We start from the raw sequence: 20,427 nt of genomic DNA, 5'->3' as shown, positions 1-20,427 counted from the left end.
TGCATAGTGCATAGCAGGAGAGGTGAAAGTGGTACCTCAACTGTCTTCACAATCTTTTTTATTAGTTGCAAAAACAACAAGTCACTACAGATTGACATATCTAAAATGTAAATACTTTACAGCGAATACAAGATACGAGCAGGTTGCTGAGGGCGATGCTGGTTCAGGGTTCTGTGAGAGATATACATGCCACCTTCTCTACAACCTGGAGGACAGCACTTCCTGGGAGCCATTGGTTTAAAGCTGGAAACAGAGCCCTGAGGAGTAAAACTACTTAATGAAGACTAGAGAGGTTTGGGGGACCAGTCCCACATCTAAGAACACAGTGGCACCCCCCCAAGTTGGTAGTTCTTCCTGACAAAACTGTCGTCTTACTCAACAACAAAAAATGATCCTTTAAAAATTTCCACTTTCACAATTCTGCTACATGTTTCTGAAAATATTCATGTCTGAAGATACACATTTTACGTGCACATCTTTCACCCGATGACCAGATATTTACAAAAGGAAATAAACCCTTTCCATGCTAGACACTATTTCACCAATAGTATAGTTGTAAGCTGGTAACTTGACAAGCATCTTGTTTAGCACAAACTTCTCACATTCCTAGATGGGACAGGCAAATTTGGAGAGCTACCAAAATCACTTTTATGGGCCTAAATGGACAGATACTGTGAAACTACAAGCACCACCTTTGGATTCTGAGGCCATTCTGCTGTCATGTGCACACTTCCACAAGCCTGAATTTTCCTGCTCCTCTCATGAAAAAAGTGTTGCCACTGCAACCACCAACATGCAGTATATTTATGTATGACACATGTAACAAACCAGTCACCAGGGCATACAAAACTCAGTGGTCGACAGGGTTCTGTAAATATATGTCAAATGTCGAAGTAAAATAATCACATCCACTGCCTCTTTAAGGTAAAGAAAAAGTTACCCCTGAGCCTACTGAGGCACATACGGGAACAAAAGTAACACTCCATATGATATCCATTACCTGGCTACTTTACCCCTAGTACATACTGGTCAGATCCCAGAGTCAGTCTCGATGCCTGCCCCAATCATGAATCCAACTCCTGTTCTTGTGATCTATATGTAACAGAACCATCACGTGTAGATGTGCACTAGAAAGGCAAGCCATTCAAGAGAAGTGTTGTGTTTACATGTCCTCATGTGCAGCATAGAACTCGCAGGTTCTGGCCTGACGGTATTCTGGTTTAGCCAAAAAGGTTCCACAGTCTCTGAATATGACCACACTTACAAGGAAACAGTCTCATTGGTCAAACAGAAACCTCACCTGAAATTCTGCTCATGTAAATGGCCCACCTAGAACAACTGCACACAGAATTTAGCTGCTGATATGTCAACTGAAAGTCACCTGTCACAGCAGCCCAATTTTTGGTGGCATGAAGCAGTCGCCTTACCTTCAGATGCACTGAAATATCTGCGGATTTCAGTGTTCACTTATTTATTTCATATGCATAGTTTCAAAAGGACTAATTACATTGATATGTATGTAATATTGTTAAAAAAAATTAATAATGGGAATTTTATAGGAACAGGATAGCGATCGTAAAAGATTTCAAGATGTTATCTAAGATAACAGAGGTATCTGCAACAGGATTTCCTTTATTATATTACATATAATTATATCACACATATTATAACCATACATTATATAATATAGATCAAGTGGAGTTCATAGAATGCTCATGAAAATAAAGTTCGATGATCACTGCTTATTCACTTTATATTAAAACAGCATTAACAGAATGAAGCTGTGTCCTGTGCTTGTGCACACAACACTAGCTAAGCAACTAGCTACTTGGAAGCCTGCCTCTTGCTGTCCTATCAGCATGTAAGGGCACACTGCCATGACGCACATTCAAGCTTTCAGAAATTTGTTTGCACCCTTGCATAACGTACCAGCAGCTGAAATTCTCGATGGGCCCTGTACATGAGCAATATTTCAGGTGAGGTTTCGACTGGACTCATTCCCTTGTCGGCCTCACAGGCAGCATCAGCTTTGACTGACGTGTTTCCTTATTATCGCAGGCCCACCTAATGCCAAATTCAACTAGAACTTTGCAGGCCCACTTTATCAGATTCACAAAAACTGCAAAAACACTCAGATTTATCACCACAAGAGTCATGACTGAGGAAGACCTCAGTGATGGTGCCCCAAATCATCAGTGGGTTCTCCGTAATGTGTATGTACAACTGAAGGTCACCAAACAAAACTATTCGCATATAAATCAACATGAACATCATTCACTTTAGTGCGCCACATGACCCATTCACATTACATGGCTGCCAGTTCTATCAGCACTGAACTATCGTAACTGCATGCCTGTTTTTGTGTTGATCATTGTACTTAAAAAAATACAGCACAGTAATGCAGTGCAAAACTTTAAAAATCAGTTTGGTCACTCATTTTCAATACCCTACAAAACGTCTAACAAGTGAGTCACACTTCCAACTTGATGACACTGCAGAACAAAACCTGTGCTGTTGGCACTACTGGAATGTTTGTTGCAGCCTGGCCCCAGGGGGGCGGACTGTGGCTGGTATTGGTTTCAGTGTGTAACCTGGATAAAACGGTATCTCGCAATCACAAACATGTTCTGCTGGCAAGTCAATAAACACATTTCCATAACTCCAATTTCAATTAACAGCAAAACTTAAAAAAAAAAAAACAAAAAAAAAAAAACCATTCAGTAAAAGAGATCCTGCAGCTTGGATTTTAACTGGCCCCACTGAATTTCATATCTCACCCCAAAAAAATCTAAAATATTTCCATTGATAATTCAACGGACAATACAATAAAACAAATGCCTACAAGGACTCTGTACCACTGTTGGGTTGGCAAAACCTAGAGGGGAACAACATAGTTAACACAATATGAACTGCCAACATTACAAAACATGACTCTGACCCGCAGAGCAGAGAAGCAGCCAAGAAACAGCCACTTGCAGTATGATGGCTGGAAGACATATGTAGGGAGAGTTCCTCAGTCCTTGTGGCACTCCAGTAACTGTCAGGTGGATGGCAGCTCCTTGTTTAGGTGTGTCTCTATGTCCACACGACAGATAGGACAGCGCTTGTTGGTCGCCAGCCATTGGTCTACACACTCGATGTGGAACAGATGCATGCAGGGCAAACGTCTGCAACAGTCAAATGTCTCTCAGCATTAAAAAGTACTTGCAACTCGACCAGTTCAAAAGGACACAAACTTTCAGATTCCGATGCCAGCAAACGCTGGCGACATACTTCCTCACAATTTTATCTGACAAATTGCACGGGACTGTCACTCAAAGAAAACACTGTGTATTTTATAAGTACTGAGTAAACAATTCAGCTGATGTAAATCTGATGTCATGACAGTCTGGTCATCATCAAACAGAATTTCTCATTTAACACTACATTATTACTTCCCAATCCCCCCCCCCCACCCCAACATGCAAAGAAAGGCCACAAGAGAAAGAACACCTTGTCAAGCAAAGCTGTGTACATCTGCATACACCATCCCCCCACACAGTTTTAGCAACATCACCTCCAACTGCAGGAATTTAAAAGTAAACTAACACCGAGGAGGCAATTCCAGAAAAGCAATCTGCTAGCGTCTACAGCAGACTCACAGCTTTCTGATATGCTCTGGAAATAACGAGTATTAAGACTGCATCCGATTGGGAAGTGATGCCATGTACATAAGCATACAGGATCAAACTGCCTACACCTCTATTGGGAGCCAGTAATTCACAGCCCTATCCTCAAAGCTCCTTTCCCCTATAAGGTACCATTTCCTTCAACCCACTCATTTACCTACCTTGAAGATAGAAGCAGCAGGTTCTTTTGAAAACTTGGTAACCACTGACCACACTACAGGGCATCATATCCTCGAACCCAATCTTAATGTTCACTGCTGTCAGAACTTCCAAACTCATGAAGAAATGTACAAAACCCTTGCCCCCAGCCCCACACACACCTCATATGCACTGCCTGCCGCTCACCTGACATCCTCGTCATCTTCAAACTCAGACAGGCAGATGGTGCACTTCTCTGTGTTATCCTCCGTGTCATCAGTGGTCCTCTTCACCTGCAACAGGCAGTACAGCTGTTACTGGTAGTGATGATATGCACTACATGCCTGAAAGTCGTGGGTTTGATTCCCAATGGGATCACTGCCATTTTCAATGGACCTAATCCTTTCAGCGGCATTATGACCCCAGGGTCAACTCAGCCTCTAACAGAAATGAGTACCAGGAAACTTCCTGGGGGCAAGGGCAGCCAACACATAAGGCTGACAACCTCACCACCATCTGTGAGCCAAATGCCTAGAAAATGTGGGAGCCTCAACATCTCACAACCCTATGGGCCTCCACGGCATGTTACAGGGATAGCTTTATCTTTACAGTATCTTAGAAATTATACTCCTTACACAGTGTTAATAAGGCATGCCATCAGTATAATCTCTGCTCAGCACATCAATCCATCAGTATGAAACACAACAGTGCATGCATTTCAGTTCAGATTAGTTCCTCTGTAAGGAAGACATGGCTATATCAGAGGCTTCAAAGTCAATGGGACATCTTAAAGATGACAGCGTGATGGAGTTGCCGACGTATCAAGAATGAAGTGCGTAAAGTGAGGCTAGCAGCTGCACCTGATACGTGATGAGCTGCCACAGAGTGAAAGAAGAATATTGGTAATAGGAATCAGCATCAAGAACGGCAGAATTGGCTGCAAGGGCACTATGGTCCATTATATCACAATGGTGAATGTCAACACATGAGCAGTTGCCAAAGTAAGAAAGAATGCTGGTTAAGATTCTCACATTCTGTATCATGACTTCTGACGAGAGATGGGTCTGTCACTTTACACAAAAAAGCAAACACTACAGCATTCAGTCACAACACTAGCCCACCACCACTCGAATAATTCAGCACTGGGTACAGCTGACAAGATGTTATTCACATCACTATACGATACTTGAACTCAATGTAACCAGTGACCAGATCTTGTATTATGGTATTTTCTTTGCTTGCCCAGACACCAATAGCTATTCTGACTTAATTTTGTTGGACTACTGCCCATCCTCCTTATAGCTGATCTGCCAGCCATGTTACTTCCACCTCTCAAACACAGAGGTGAAAACTGAACTGGGGACTAGTGCCCATATGAACCTCAAGATTTCTTCAGAAGTGGCAAAATGCTGGGACAAGGACAGACAGTATGGGACTTATGTCACATTAAAAAGAGGAGCACTATCCATCTGAATGATGTTGCATAGTCAGAAGTTCGTCAGCTATTTAAGGAGTGTACTGTCTCCACCTTCAGGGTGAACAAGTAAGCCAAGCAAGAGAAAAGAAGCAACAGCAGAAGAGTAAGTAAATGATGAAGTGAGACATGTCTCATTTATTTGGAGAATTTCTGCCTGACTACATGGCAGTACATTCTTCGCACTCACAGCACAAGTGTCAGTGAGACGTGCACCCACCCACCACAGAGGCAGGTGCATTACACAGTGGTCAGTGATGGAATGACTGTGAATTGTGTACTGAGCAGGAAATGGTAATGGCCTACTTCAAATTCCCAATTGTCATCAATAATAATAACATTTTTGTAAATGTAGTCACTTTCACTGCTTACATCTCTTGAACACCACACAATGTAACTCACCTGTTTGTACTTGTGTGGGAAAGTGTAGCGCTCTATGGTATCCTGACTGGCACCTCGGTTCATCTGTGCCAGTCGGCGCTGTTCCACGACACGCATGTAGTCCTCCAGGCGGGCAGTCATATGACGTGCCAGGAACGGGAATGGCATCAGTTCAGGTGGCAGGACAGGTGGGAACACAAGCTCCTGTGGGCGTGGGCTGCCAGCCGCCTGTGACACACATACCACAGCAGCGTCCTTTACTCGCACACAGCACAATGGCAATGTATCTGTTCATCAAACGTGTTACACAACTAAGGGGGGGGGGGAGTTGCCTATCCTGGAAATTGTCGGGTAAATATAATGAAATGTTTAAAGCTATCGTTACTGGTACTCACCATGGTGGGAGCAATGCTAATGTGCAGGTGATGCATACGTCCAGGTGGGTGGTAGTGGTACAGGTGGTGGTGCACATGCTGATGAGAGCTCTCCCTGCAACACAGCACCATGCTCATGAGTATCCTTGAAGCAAAACAGACTCCAGGACTATGCTTGGGGGTTCCCACAGTTCTGAGCTCAGAACTCATACACCACAAACTGTCCTTCATCCTTGCAGCCACGAGCTATCTGGTACTACTGGCGCAAGTTAGGCCAAAAAAGAATTCCTACATATTTCATACATTCCATTCTTACATGGGCAAGATAATGGTTTCATGACATCATCATCATCATCATCAGTATAGGACCCTGGGCTTTGTACTTACAGTGCCGAGTATGACATCAAGAATATGTCAGAATGAACAATTTATCTACGAATTCTATAACTGAAAATTAACTTGTACATGTATACCTCATTTTACCAGGTTTGATGCAATAAAGCATGTTAATCTCTACCTATTTCTAATGCAATGAACTTCATTTTTGCTAGAACAAACAACCTATATCTGTAAAAGTTTCTGGGGGGCAGAAGTAGAGAAATATAAACACACCAACCATGGAGATACAAGCATCCCCACCTACATGCATCTCCCACCTTCCCAGCCTGTCCATGCACATCGTTTTAATCATACAGAATCAGCAATGCTCTTGACACATTTCAATCCACAAATATGTTACTCATGCCCACAACAGGTCCCCAAAAGTGAAAGTGGTTGTAAGAGGCATTGCTAAGCCAAAGAAAGTAGGGACAGCAATAAGTTTGGTTATAAGCTGCACTATTCAATTGCATCAGCTATGAGAAAATTCACATGAATAAAAACATACTGTTTTATCAACTACAATAAATATCATACAAGAGTATCAATATGCTTTAGCTTATTTACTATCAACTTACTTACTTATGGAGCTGAGCCCTTCTTGAGGAGCTGCCAATTCTGCAGCTACTCAAGAATTTCCCAGCATTTTATGGAACCCAAAGGTTCATCACCGTGTTCACAAGAGCCCTCCATTGGTCCCTATCCTGAGCCAGATCTATCCAATCCATACCATCCCATACTATCTCTCTAAGATCCATTTTAATATTGTCCACCCACCTACACCTTGGTCTTCCCTGTGGTCTCTTTCCTTCTGGCTTTCCCACCAATATCCCATACGCATTCATCTCCCCCCATTCGTGCTATATGACCTGCCCACCTCATCCTCCTTGACTTGATCATTCTAATTATACTTGGAGAAGAGTACAAGTTATGAAGTTTTCTAGGACTCGTGAACAGGTTGGCAAACTTTTATGTGTAAAGTAACGGGAATATTACAGCTGATTTACGAATTTTCAACTTACAAAGTCTCCATAAAACAAATTATCTTCATAAATCGAGATTCACCTGTGCAATGTTTCGTGACATCAAAGTTAGTTTATATATAAGAAGAGTTTTACAAATTCAATTTCTCCCTACCACCGCAAATTGATGTCACATCCAACAGTTCCATGTAACAGTGGCCCGCATTATCAAATGCAATGCAGATTTGAACTGTGTACAGACTACGAACAGTGTCTGCCGAAAATTACCACAGATCCTACCCAGATTTCTGGAGAAAATATTTTCATTTCTACAGAAAGGTCAGACAGTGACATTTAACTTGCCAGACCATTTTCAAGTAAATCAGGCATCAAATATTCTGATCATGTGCCTGGAGAAATACCAGGCATAGTGACTCACATGGTCATACTGGGTGGAGAGCTCTGCACCACAATTTCAGTCTGGATATCAGGAACCATGGAGCCAGGTGGTGGCACAACCCCGCCTGCAGTCAGCAAATCTACATCAGGGGCCTGCAGAGGGGGAGGAACCTGCATACACAATAACACACAGCTCTACTATACATACGCGGAGATCTGGAGATGACACAAAACCATAATAGTGGGGGGTAAGATCATTTTCACAAAGAAATTTGCAAGTTTCCCACAGCACTGCTGCAATCTACCATACTACAACATAGTATCACAGCCCAGACCAACAAAATCCAAATATACAGCCCTCCAAAATTCTCCATTCTTACATACCTTGGTAACGATTTGCAAATGTTTCCTAATTTAAGAACCTAGGAACAGCTACTGGTAAGTACAGGATCACAAAATGAATTTCCTTATTCAGCTCAAAAACTGTTTTCACCTTGGGTGCGTAAGAAATAGTTCAAGTCACATAATAAAGTAATAATTTCACCACTTCTTTCTTTCATCACAAAATGCTGTTTCTTAGCCTGAGGGAAGAAAGTGAATTACAACTGTCCAAAAACGAAGTATTGAGGATCTAAGGAGAATACAGTAAGCAAACCCTTAGGATATAATATCAAAAGGAACTCTTCAACAGCTGGCATACACACACACATACATACATACATACATATACAGTAGAACTTGGTTATAACGTCATCAAAGGGACCATAAACGAATGTCGTTGTAACCGAAATGGGCACTTCCACAGTAGCCTTATGTTAGTCACGTAAAAATCTAACAAAAACAGAGTTAAATGTTGCATTTTTTAGTGAAATACGTAGTTAAGTACAGACTAACGTAACATTAACGTGGAATTAATATGGAATCTCCATATCGTTTTTACTGTAGAATTCACCAAACCAAATTCGCGGCATACATCAGATTTTTTCCTTCCATTTTCTATTTCACGAATCACTTTAACTTTCTCTTCAATGCTTAAAACTTTCCTTTTCATTGCCATGTTTTCGCTACTGCACTTCTCTGGGTTTAGGCAGGAACACTATAGGGTAAGTAGACAATGTGAGGTCCTGTTAGACGAGATTCTAGGAAAGGAATGCAGTTAACGACCTGCCGCGTCCTCTTGCACTATTCACGCAGTCCCACCCCACACCCTTGTTTTCGCATAAAACCCACGCTCCTCTTGCAGCCCGCAGTCGTATTCTTCCAGGACAGTCACGTCAGCAAGTAGAGAAAGTGAGGGTGGGCAGACACATCGAACTTTCCCACGATATCAGAGAAATTCAGGAATGAAAATGACGTTACATACGAGGTTGATGCATTTGTGCATGTCGTACTAAGCAAGGTATAAGAACAGTTGCTTTATGAGGAATTAGTTCGTACCATTGAATATTTGATGCAATAGACAAGGTGTCGCAGAAACCGATGTTGCTATAACCAAGTTTTACTGTATATATATATATATATTGTAACGTGTTTGGAGTAGATACTTCCATGGCAACGCAATAACAGTGGGCCGCTATGTAGACAATGCCGAAACAACGAACGCATTTCACGGGAGATGAACAACAGAAGGCTGCTGAGTACCAACGGATGAGAAAAAACACGTTACCGCTGTTATATAAGCAGAGCTTAGGACATATACTAGACTATTGTTAGAGAACCGAGAGTCAAGCATTGAGGCACAAGCCAATCAATACTACAACTGATAACAATTGTAAAGGGTGTAAGAGTGAATATTCAATAAAGATTCGCTGAATCCGAGACCCACGTGAATTTGTCACGTGACACACCCAACATGTGACTATATATATATATATATACGGGAGGAAAATATTAAAATGATTTTGGGGAGAAGTGATGATGAGAGCTGCTGAACTTCATGTTCTGCTACCAAAGTATCATGATAGACACATAGCAATCTGCCATCTGACAAAATTCATTCATTCATCAGTAATGTGTCAGACGACAGGGCCAGTCTCTTCCAAAACAATTCCTCCACTTAATGCAATCTCCAGCTCTCTCCTTAAAATAAAAATATCCTCTTCTGCCCCCAAAGTCAACCAGCATCTTCTTACGTCTTCTTCCTCATCTTCTGGTCGTTTCTATCCGCCACTCCAGTTTGTTTTGTCTCCAGAGAAAACATCTCACATACATGGTATCTTGATTTTGGAAAGAGACTATCCAGGAAAAACGATAATGTGGTAGTTTTTCCATTTGCTTTCCACATCGAAGTACATCAGCCTTCAAACCATTCTGGTCACGCCTCTTGCAATATGAACTTGAACCATCTCGAGCATCATTTACTCTGTGCTTCAAGTCGCTGCTGGTGACGCTGCTTCTGGCATCAGTTATACACTCATATAAAGAAATTCATTACAAATGGCACTATTAACACCAAGACCATTAACCATCTTTATTTAAAAAATATTGCATCTACTTGTATGAAAGCAGAAAGCCACAAAACTGTTGGACATTTTGTTCCAAAATGTAGTTTGCAACTCTCCCATTTCTTTCTCGGCCTTCAAACCGACCACTTCAGCCACCGAAGTTCCTTGTGCACTTCTGTGTCCCCATCTGAGCTACACGTCTGGCCACAGTAGCCTGAAATTATGTCACATGCTGCTACTCACCATAGGAGGGCCAGGCGGGGGGATCATGGCAGATGGACCAGGAGTGGGAACCACTTCTGGGCGGCTGTACACGGTTGGCTGCTGGGGGGTAGGAAGAGGAGGCTGATGATGATGATAGTGGTGCGGATGGTGGTGGTGGTGATGGTGGTGCAGTCCGTATGAGTGGTGTCCCTGCTGGGAAGACATGCGCTGCGTGTGGTGGTTCTGTGGTGGTGGTGGTGGTTGCTGCTGAGGCTGTTGCTGCTGCTGTTGGTAGACATCCAGAAATAGATTCTCTCGTGGGCGGCTGCAACAGACATGACAAACACTTGAACAATACCAGTAGTCAGACACCAAACTTAGAGAAATAAGTGCAGAGAAGGCTTCTACCATGAATCATCTAGTGAATCTACTTCAGCGGCCCCCTTGTTAATTCTGCCCACCATCCACGTACAGTTTCTCTGTGCAAGTTTCTGCCTTGTACAACACAATCTGAACTTCAGCCTAATACTGGCTTGATGGGGAGTTAAAACACCTACAGTGCATTAAACACACTCGTCTGAACAGACACAATCAGTGAGGGATGCAAACAGGCAAAAATGTGTAACAAGCTATAATATAAATGGAAGGGCAAATTTGAGAAGGCAAAGATCAAGGTCATGTGAGGTCAGCTCAGCTTGAGGGGATGCAGAGTGAACAAAAGACCTTCTTAACCAGCCAAGCTGTGTCACGGGAAGATTTAAAAGTCATTATTCTCGACTGATATTTAAGCAATGTTAGGTTCCGGCTATAAGCAGTGTGTTGCCAAACACTCAAGCACTACGGATTAAATTATGTAACAATGCACTACCCCTGGAGATGCATGGAGTGGGCGTCCAGTCGTCGCCGCTGAATTTCCTGCATACGCTGCTGGGAGTGCCACAACCGCTCATGCAGGGGATAGATACGAGGAGGAGCTGGAGTGGCTGGAGGCAAAGAAGGGAAGTATGGGAATCCCCCACTCGCATGTAGCTGTGATGGTTGTCCATACTGGAAAGGGGAAAGCCTGAGTGATGGATCTGAAATCAGACATGAAACAATGGTTGTTGTGGTCATACACTCACAGCCATCACAGAAACCTGCCACTAGATTAATAGAGATACAGTTCAAACTTTAAAAATTTATTTCTCTAAGATTTATTTCCATATATTCTTCCTTCTTAAAATCAAAAATTTTGTTTGCATTTCTAGTTTACCCATACCCTGTCCACTGCATCCTTACTAATTTATCCACAACACTTAGCCCTCAACCTAAAATCCACCTGAATATTATCCTCACCCAGGCAGTAGGTGTGGGCTGCAGGTGGGTACGAGTGTGTGGCTGGGCCACTGGGACCTTGTCCCCATGGAACAGAGCGCCCATGTGGGTGCATGCAACTGCCATAAAGCCCACCGCAGTGATGTGTATTGTTAGGCATGGGAGGAACCTCAGCCGTCTCAGTCCCACCACACTGGTACCGGCATGACGGTAGGCGAAGCCGGATCAGAGGTGGTGGTGCCACGCGTGGTGGTGGTGTGCTGCAAGGGACATATTGGCCAGTGGATGAACTGTGGCCAGGTGACACAGGAGAGTCTGTCACCATGACTGGGGCTGATGAAGCTACACAGGAAGGCCGAGCAGAGTGTCCACTGCTACTAACAGGAAACATCTCCTCGTCAGACTCCTGGGTCAGGTCCACCACTGCTACTGGATCCTGAAACAGAGGCATTACAGGTACCTTACCCACAGCACGGACACACTCTTCAGTTTGTGTTCTGCAAGTTACAAGCAATAACAATCCATTTACTTTAATACACTCAGATCTAGTGTAATTATGCATCTACCGTCAAGCACAATGAACTCACCTGTGATAGGTATGTGAGGGCAATTCTGGAGCCACAACTGCGGATACAAAGATAATTGTGACATATCAACAGCTCCATAAACACCCCACAATATGTTCATGCAACAACAGGACGTATTTTTATAGCTCGTTGCTAGGAACAGTCAGCATACCAATGGACTGGCGAGATAGCTATCATGTGACTTGTTTCCAATGTGGTCGTCACCATGCACAGTGCTGGGCAACAGAACTGTAAACATGTCTACAATAATAGGTGTTTTCTGTGTGGTTGGTGCTGAAGGTTTATAGGAGACAATAAAGGTTGTTTGCAGGAGTCACAGCTGAGAAGCCATGAGTCAGGGACACAAAGCAGTCACAGAAAGGAGTTTTAAGGATTCACCTGTGAAGTGTTGACACTGAAGACTTTATGTGCTATAGTTACAGTGTTCATGAGAGTTTAAGACTAATTGTAGTTACGACTAGTGAAGATCCAATAAACAGATTCACCAATCCAAACCTGAGTCTTATTCACTAATACATGAGACAATATCAATGACAAAGCTGATCAACAGTAAAGCTATACCGCAGTGGTACACATTAGTCTCACCTGTTTCATCACACACATACAAAACAAATAAAAGTACCTAATACATCTGAATGAGATCTACATTTTGCAATATTCATTAACCTTTAAGTGCCGAAGTGCCCCGTTTGTGCCAGTCATGAGTAAGGTCGTCGTGGCCAAAGTACCCCGTTTTGGCCAGTCAGGCATTTAAACTCCGCTAGTGGAAGCGCGCGCACACGCCGCTAGTAGAAGCGCATGCACAATCCTAAATATTTATTTTTAAATGTAGTAATTACCAGACAGACTTGAGTAAAACCCTAATAGAGAAATTAAAATAATACCTAACTGAACAACAGCAAATAAAAATATACGTATGAGTTATGCCAAAACTTATCCATGATCCAGTAATTTTATTGCAGATTCTGCAGATAGGTATGTTAAAAATATATTGTAAAATTTGATGTACATACCTTTTTATGTTGTTATCTGCTTGATGTATATATAGGCTGAAATAAAACTACAGTATTCGATTTCACTAAGCACGCACAGAAAACAGACCACACTCTGAATCTCAGCCGTGATACAGCTGTCTGTTCAGGCCCATAGAAAGGGCAATAAGCTTTTGCAGCTATAACGGAAGGTCTTAGCACTGAAGAAGGGACCCCTCTAGCTTTCTCTTGAATAGCCATTCTTTCATTCTTCTGACCTTCAGTCAAAGATTCGAAAATCCAAAGGGTGTAAGCAGTGCTAGCAGGAGACCAAATGATTTTACTGCTTCCATCTGTTTTACGACACCAGGGACTGCTAAAATTTGTCAAGTGTTACAAACAGAAATGAATTTATAATGCAGAACAACTCTGTGAAGAACTGGGAAACCATTTTTGCAGTAGGCATCAAAATTAAAACACAAAAAAATTGAAAATAGAGTATAACATTTTGTATTAAAAATTTCAAATCTTCCGTTATAATATGCGACAGTACGTTCTTTTCTCATATAAACAAAGTTAATTCCATCCATTTATCATAAAAATTGAGCTAGATACAGCATTTTTAAACACAATGCTTAAAATTGATTAAGCGCCTAACAGGAACGGACATTTAAACGCAGAGTAGCAATGGGCACTTAAACGAGCACCAGCAGCGGGCATTTAAATAAACTCCGGCCAGCTCAAGCTTACCACTATTTCGAAGTCCGGCGTTTAAAGGTTAACTTTCTGTAGAGTAAACTATTTTTGAGAAATATAACAATCTCATTTGAGAGGATCGGCAGTTTTAGAGCTTATGTGTTTGTAGAAACATGTTCATTTCACACACACAATATGTTAGCATAGCAAATGAGATATAAATTGGCAGAAGTGACCCTGGCCTTTAAGCACATACTGGCATGAAACCAGTTTTAAATTTGATGGCAAACTGCAAAAAGTCACTCAAAACACATAACCTCAATAACTCAAAAGTTTCACAAAGACACCTACATAGCTATTTATTTATATGGCTGCAGTTAGTGGCCCTGACTACAAAGTGATGAATGACTGGATGGATGAAACTGAATAATTGGAAACCATCCAAAAGGAAGCAATCATGATATACTTTGAGGTACTACCCTGGAATCTGCCTGGATGGACTGAAACCATGGAATCTGCATGGAGGGACTGAAGAAAACCAAAAGAAGAAAAACACAAGGATAGTACCAATTATCCGAGCTGGGTTTAAACTTGGGCACCTCCCATATAGAAGTTAGAAGTGGCGAATGAATGAATAGGGGGTGTATGCCACACTGGCCCATGCACTGTGACCATATAGTGATTTAAGGTGTGTGCCATAGTGTTATATTTTAGCATCCTGTTGCACTGATTTATGTCCATGATTTATTCCAACCGTCTTACAGTGCATAAACTCATCCACCTCACCCTTCTCTCCTGCACTATATGTTTCAGCACAAAGGTGCCATCTTCAGGTGCTTTTCGATTTACGTTAAACTACTTCACTGCATGCCTTGCCGTCTTCATACTAAAATAACTAAAATATATATTCATCATATATATAACACATGCAGTCACAGGAGCAAGACACAACACAAAGCATAATACACACACGAAAGTAGGAAGAGTGCTCCGATAGAAGAGGATAGGTGTGATTCGCGTATTGAGATGCGACGTAAGGATGAAAAAATCCTGAACAGTTTTAATATTTTTAATATTTAATATTTATCAATATATATGATGAACATATATTTTAGTTATTTTAGTATGAAGACGGCAAGGCATGCAGTGAAGTAGTTTATCGTAAATCGAAAAGCACCTGAAGATGGCACCTTTGTGCCGAAACATGTAGTGCAGGAGAGAAGAGTGAGGTGGATGAGTGTATGCACTGTAAGACGGTTGGAATAAATCGTGTGCCATAGTGTTCAGCACTGCAATAAAATGTTCAGTAAGCTACATCATCACAGTCATACAGAATGTGTGAGGCACCTGCTGGGTAGTCCCAATTAATGAACATGTCCTTTCAGGTGACAGTCCCCTGTAAACAGTCTGTCACTCATCCTAGCCAAGTCCTACTTAATTTCGGCCCATGAACTATGAATGTGAAGGATACAGAAATATTACACAAGATATTCATTTGCTAGGTAATGGAAGCACAAACTGCAGGCAGTCAGGTGTGCTGTTAAGGGACAGTTGAGAACACTGATGGCTATGCAGTCCACTGTGAGCCTACATATGGAAGCACAAACTGCAGGCAGTCAGGTGTGCTGTTAAGGGACAGTTGAGAACACTGATGGCTATGCAGTCCACTGTGAGCCTACATATGGAAGCACAAACTGCAGGCAGTCAGGTGTGCTGTTAAGGGACAGTTGAGAACACTGATGGCTATGCAGTCCACTGTGAGCCTACATATGGAAGCACAAACTGCAGGCAGTCAGGTGTGCTGTTAAGGGACAGTTGAGAAAAGTGATGGCTATGCAGTCCACAGTGAGCCTACATATAGAAGCATGTCAGCCAAGTCACTGTTCCAGGCTAGCCGGCTTCCAGTCAGTTCAAGAAAAGAGCAAAAGAGGACACCAGGGAAGACTCCCAAGAGATGACAATGGAGGTGTGTGGGGGCCAGCAAGAAAGGAGAGATGTACAGCCAACTGCAAACCCCTGTACACACTTCTAGAGAATTAGAAGAGGAATTTCCTTCCTACCAGAAGTCACGGTGTTTTCATTTTCACATGACAATACGATGGGAAACAAAACTGTTAATCAGAATCTGAATGACCCACACACGTCTTCCTCCATGAGACTGACTACTCAAAGCAGGACACATTCCCAAAGATTTTCCACACAAGGAGTAACAAAAGGGCATGCCTGAGCCTTGTATATACACACACAATTGGAGGGAGTGAGGCAACCCATATGAATCGCTTAGTGTATTCAAACTGGGTACCTCATGAATGTTGCTCACACACACTCCCTGCTTCTGTGATTGACAGTCCACAACTTCCCTTCTCTTCCCATAATACAGAAAAGACCCTCTTCAATAGACCACCACAGCAGGCTCATCACTGTGTTCATATGAACCCAGTCCCTACTCTGAGGCAGATAAATCTGGTCCACACCCTCACACTGTATTACCATTTGCCCAAATGCCAGAAGGGTTCTCCTCCTTCAAGTTTTCTGATCAAAATGTTGTGAGCACATTTCACTGTTAACGAATGCAACTCACCCTTTGTGCTGCTGACTGCTTATACTTCACACTAACCACCTCAATACCACTGTCATCATCTGTGTCGTCACTGTCACTGCTTGATGACAGCCAGTCTAGCTGCAGGTCTGGGGCTGAAGGGCCATCCTCTATGCTCTGGGTCTGCGTGCCTGATGGACCTGCCGCAATTGCAATCACAGGTTTGCTAGGGCTTCCCGGTGCATCAGACTTGACATGCTCTACTAGTGTGATGAGCTACAAAGTCAGAATGGCATCACAAAATACTGTTCATTTTGTCATTACCTGGAAACGAGTTTGGATTCAGAGCTGGAGGCTGGGTAGGTGGCACCGGATCTTCCTCCTGCTGCTGTTCCAGTTTCACACCCAGCAGCTTAGCTCCATGTCCTTGATTTACAACATCCAGGTCAGAGACCACATCATCTGCAGCAGAGAACAGTTGAAAGCGTCTCTTCTCAGCTGGCAGAGGTGGTGCTGGAGGTACAATCTTCTTCCTGGCACCAGCTGGTGGGTAGCATGCAGAAGGCAAGTGCTGGCGTCCTCCTGAAGCCCTTTCCCCCACTGGACTGGGTCCTGCACTGGTACCACTACCTGGTCGATGGAAGCTGCAAGATGCACCAGCAGAACTGCCCTCCCCAGAACCCCCAAGGCGCATGTGGTCACCCTTCTTGGCCTTCAGTTTTGTAGTTGTAGTACGGTCAGCCTCGCGAAGCACACGCTTCCGCCGTGCTGCATCATATGGATCACTTCCTCCAACTGAAAGAAACAAGCCAAATTTCATACATGCATCTGGACACACCATCAATGTGCACAAAACTGCAAGTGGAAATTACTGGCCAAGCCTGCATCACAGTCCATCCGTGCGTCACCATATGGATGTGTGTCCTCAGAGTGGAACAGACGATAGTATGGTGCTGCCACAGGCTCTGGGTGTGGTGGAGGTGGTGGCCATGCCCCACGTCGATAGCAAGCATCTGGCCGACGGCGGAACTGGGCATAAAGGGGCTCACCAACAGCTCGCTCTGCAGGTGTACGTGGGAATTGTTCTAGAGATACGACATCTACATCATCAGCATCACTCTCTGCAAATAGTGGCTCGAACTCCATCTCGCCTAAGAAACATACGCAAACAACGTGTCAGTGTACCAGATGCTGCTGTAACTATGATACGTAACTTCAAACACATATCTTCAATGACATCCTTTCAAAAAGTGGCTGCTCTTTACACTACAATACGCATGCAAAATCCTTACCCTCACCAGTTCTGTAGTCAGTGCCATTCGGTGGGTGATCCACCGTGGAGGAGAATGCAGTGTCAAATATCTCAGCTAATGAGGTCGGGCTGCTCACCACTCCCTGTCCGGAGAATGACTTGGCTTGTGCAGACTCCCAGGGGCGGTGTTTCGATGTGGCTGCTGGTGCAGTCACACGTTCACCCATGGTTCAGGTCTGCAAGCAAGACACATTCCATTTTATTTCAATGACCTTTAAAAAAGCAATTTGCATTTCTTGTTCTGCACAGCCAATGTGCTTGCCAGTCCATCACAGTTTCTTAGTAAATAAGATCTAGAAGTTTGTGATGATGGTACATTAGTACAAATATTATGTTTCTGGACATTATCCATCAGCATGTCTTTATCTAAAAACACCGTGATAATGGGGTCCAGAGATAAAGAGACCTTTAGAAGTACATACTAATGAGCACAAATATAACCTGACACAGGGTTTGACTGAAAAATCAAGATTAGACCAATAAGCATACAAAGAAGGCCACAAAATATATTGGAATGAAGCAAAAGTCATGCAGATTGAACCAAACACCACTTACAGGAAATACAAGGAATCTACGAACACATCTCTGTTAGACTACCCAATCAGTCAACCCAGGTTGGATATTTCTCACATCTGGACCCCTGTAATCTCCACAGAAGCAAAGAGCCTACAACTCCATCAAATGTAGATTGAGTAGGAGAATTTGTTTTCCTTGTGTTGATACCATAAAGAGTATTTCTTTTCTCCAGTGATGATTTCTATCATGACAGTTCTCTGGTGCAAAGCCTCGTAAGTGTACTGTATTTAATAATTTAATGTTTTCTTAGCTCTCATGGATGGTTTGCGATGTGCTTGGTTTTTATACTCCACCTTGGTGCTGGTACAGGTGGCTGGTGATAGGGACTAGCTCTATGGATTGGGCCCAGTGAGTAAGTTTTACCTGAGATGGAGACAGAATCCAGTATTCAAAATGTTGTTTCAAAAATTGAACAGGGCAGTGTTTCAGAGAAAGATATGATGGATGTCAAGAAACGTAACATTTGTACATTTTCTTAGATTCATTATCCAGTAACAACAGGCTTGCACACAAATCTCTTAGTAATAGTGCTTGCTTTTCAAATACTTGGGGTGTGTGCTTTACTTAGGGCAGAATTTAGTGGCCTCCGTAGTCTAGAGGTAACGTTCCCACCTCATGACTCGTAGTACGCGGGTTCAAATACCCAGCGGAGGTCGTCGAATTTTTAAGGACGGAAAAATTCAGGGAACAAGTCCTCCGGGAGGGACTTTAAGCCGTGGGTCCCGTGTCATAGCTTTACGGCACGTAAAAGAACCTCATATCTCCAAAGGAGGTCACTGAGCCAAATTAACGGACGTTTCCCGCCCAACAGCAGTCTCTAATACCTCTGGTAGATGGGGGAAGCATTATATATATACCTCTCAGCTAGTAGAGCTGGTCTCGCTGGCTGGGCGGGAGTGATGGTAAGCACCAGTACCGGCAGGATATAGAGACTTGTAGAAATCATAGAGGGAAGCACAATGGACCAATACAGGTCTAAGTGCATGGGGAAACCCACCCTCTCCAATAACTAACTAACTAACTAACTAGGGCAGAATTTAAAGTTTCACAAACATAAGCAACTGCCATTCTTATGTATAAGTTTTGTTTCTGTGCTTCACAAAGAGATGGCATGTGAGCGTCTGAACCAAATAATGTATTTCATTCAATCTGCTGTTAAGCACCATAAGCTTCACTCCTCATGTTCCCAGATACTTACATTTCACTACTCTGAACACTATATCTACAACTAGGACTACCTTTAAACACTTCCTTCTTCCAGTGCTTGTAAAACAATGAACACATAATTTTTATGGCTTCTCAACATCCTACAAATCAAAGATAATTTATCAGCAAAATTCCTGTCCAGTGTAAATCCCCATCCTCTTATTTAGAAAAAAGAAATGGCTGTCCTCCAGCAAGCATTCTTGCTGTCTTTGGTGGCAGTAAAATCAGACAATGGCAAATAACAGTAAACGAACGCCTTAACAGAGGATCAGTATAATGGCTTACTCATTTGTTGGTAATATACNTCTAAATAAATTAGGGAATTGGGCGGTAGAAAATGAGATGAAGATAAATCCAGATAAGAGTAAAGCTGTAGGTTTCACGAGAGCTAGGGTAAAGGAACGACTGACATATTATCTTGGGGGTCAATTAATACCGGAGGTAAATAGCTTTAAGTACCTGGGAATAATCATACGTAGCGATCTAAGCTGGGCTGATCATGTAAACTATACGCTACGGAAAGCATGGAAGGCCCTTCATTTAATAATGCGTATACTGAGACAGGGAAATAATAATACGAAACGTCTAGCTTATACGTCATTAGTGAGACCGATACTTGAATATGGCGTGGTATGTTGGGACCCATAAAGAGATTGGCAGGTAAGCACTTTAAATCGTGTACAAAGAAGAGCGGCTAAATTTGCAAATCATTCAGATGAATCTGGTTGGGAAACTTTTGCACAATGTAGACTGGTAGCCCGACTGTGCGCCCTTTATAAGGCATACACTAGGAGTCCGTCTTGG

The 20,427-nt window shown here is 42.8% G+C and overlaps 1 protein-coding gene across 6 annotated transcripts in view; it reads right to left on the bottom strand.

Annotated features, from left to right (window-relative positions):
* Nucleotides 1-20,427, bottom strand: part of LOC111864202 (E3 ubiquitin-protein ligase Arkadia) — a 25,002-nt gene continuing 4,575 nt past the window's right edge. For 5 of the 6 annotated variants that reach the window (XM_023851278.2, XM_023851276.2, XM_023851277.2 and 2 more), the window contains 12 exons: nt 17,822-18,017; nt 17,402-17,680; nt 16,854-17,324; nt 16,572-16,729; nt 11,758-12,172; nt 11,291-11,498; nt 10,462-10,747; nt 7,815-7,945; nt 6,057-6,150; nt 5,683-5,889; nt 4,014-4,099; nt 1-3,167 (listed from right to left, as the gene is read on the bottom strand). In XM_023851278.2, the coding sequence (XP_023707046.1) occupies nt 3,041-3,167; nt 4,014-4,099; nt 5,683-5,889; nt 6,057-6,150; nt 7,815-7,945; nt 10,462-10,747; nt 11,291-11,498; nt 11,758-12,172; nt 16,572-16,729; nt 16,854-17,324; nt 17,402-17,680; nt 17,822-18,008 (2,649 nt within the window). In that variant the 5' untranslated portion in view covers nt 18,009-18,017 and the 3' untranslated portion in view covers nt 1-3,040. The remainder of the gene's footprint in view (nt 3,168-4,013; nt 4,100-5,682; nt 5,890-6,056; nt 6,151-7,814; nt 7,946-10,461; nt 10,748-11,290; nt 11,499-11,757; nt 12,173-16,571; nt 16,730-16,853; nt 17,325-17,401; nt 17,681-17,821; nt 18,018-20,427) is intronic. The other variant, XM_023851280.2, reaches the window with a different exon arrangement.

This window comes from Cryptotermes secundus, unplaced genomic scaffold (genome assembly GCF_002891405.2).
Source record: "Cryptotermes secundus unplaced genomic scaffold, Csec_1.0 scaffold2939, whole genome shotgun sequence".
NCBI classification, from domain to species: Eukaryota; Metazoa; Arthropoda; class Insecta; order Blattodea; family Kalotermitidae; genus Cryptotermes; species Cryptotermes secundus.
This window is presented reverse-complemented; position numbering and strand designations above follow the sequence as displayed.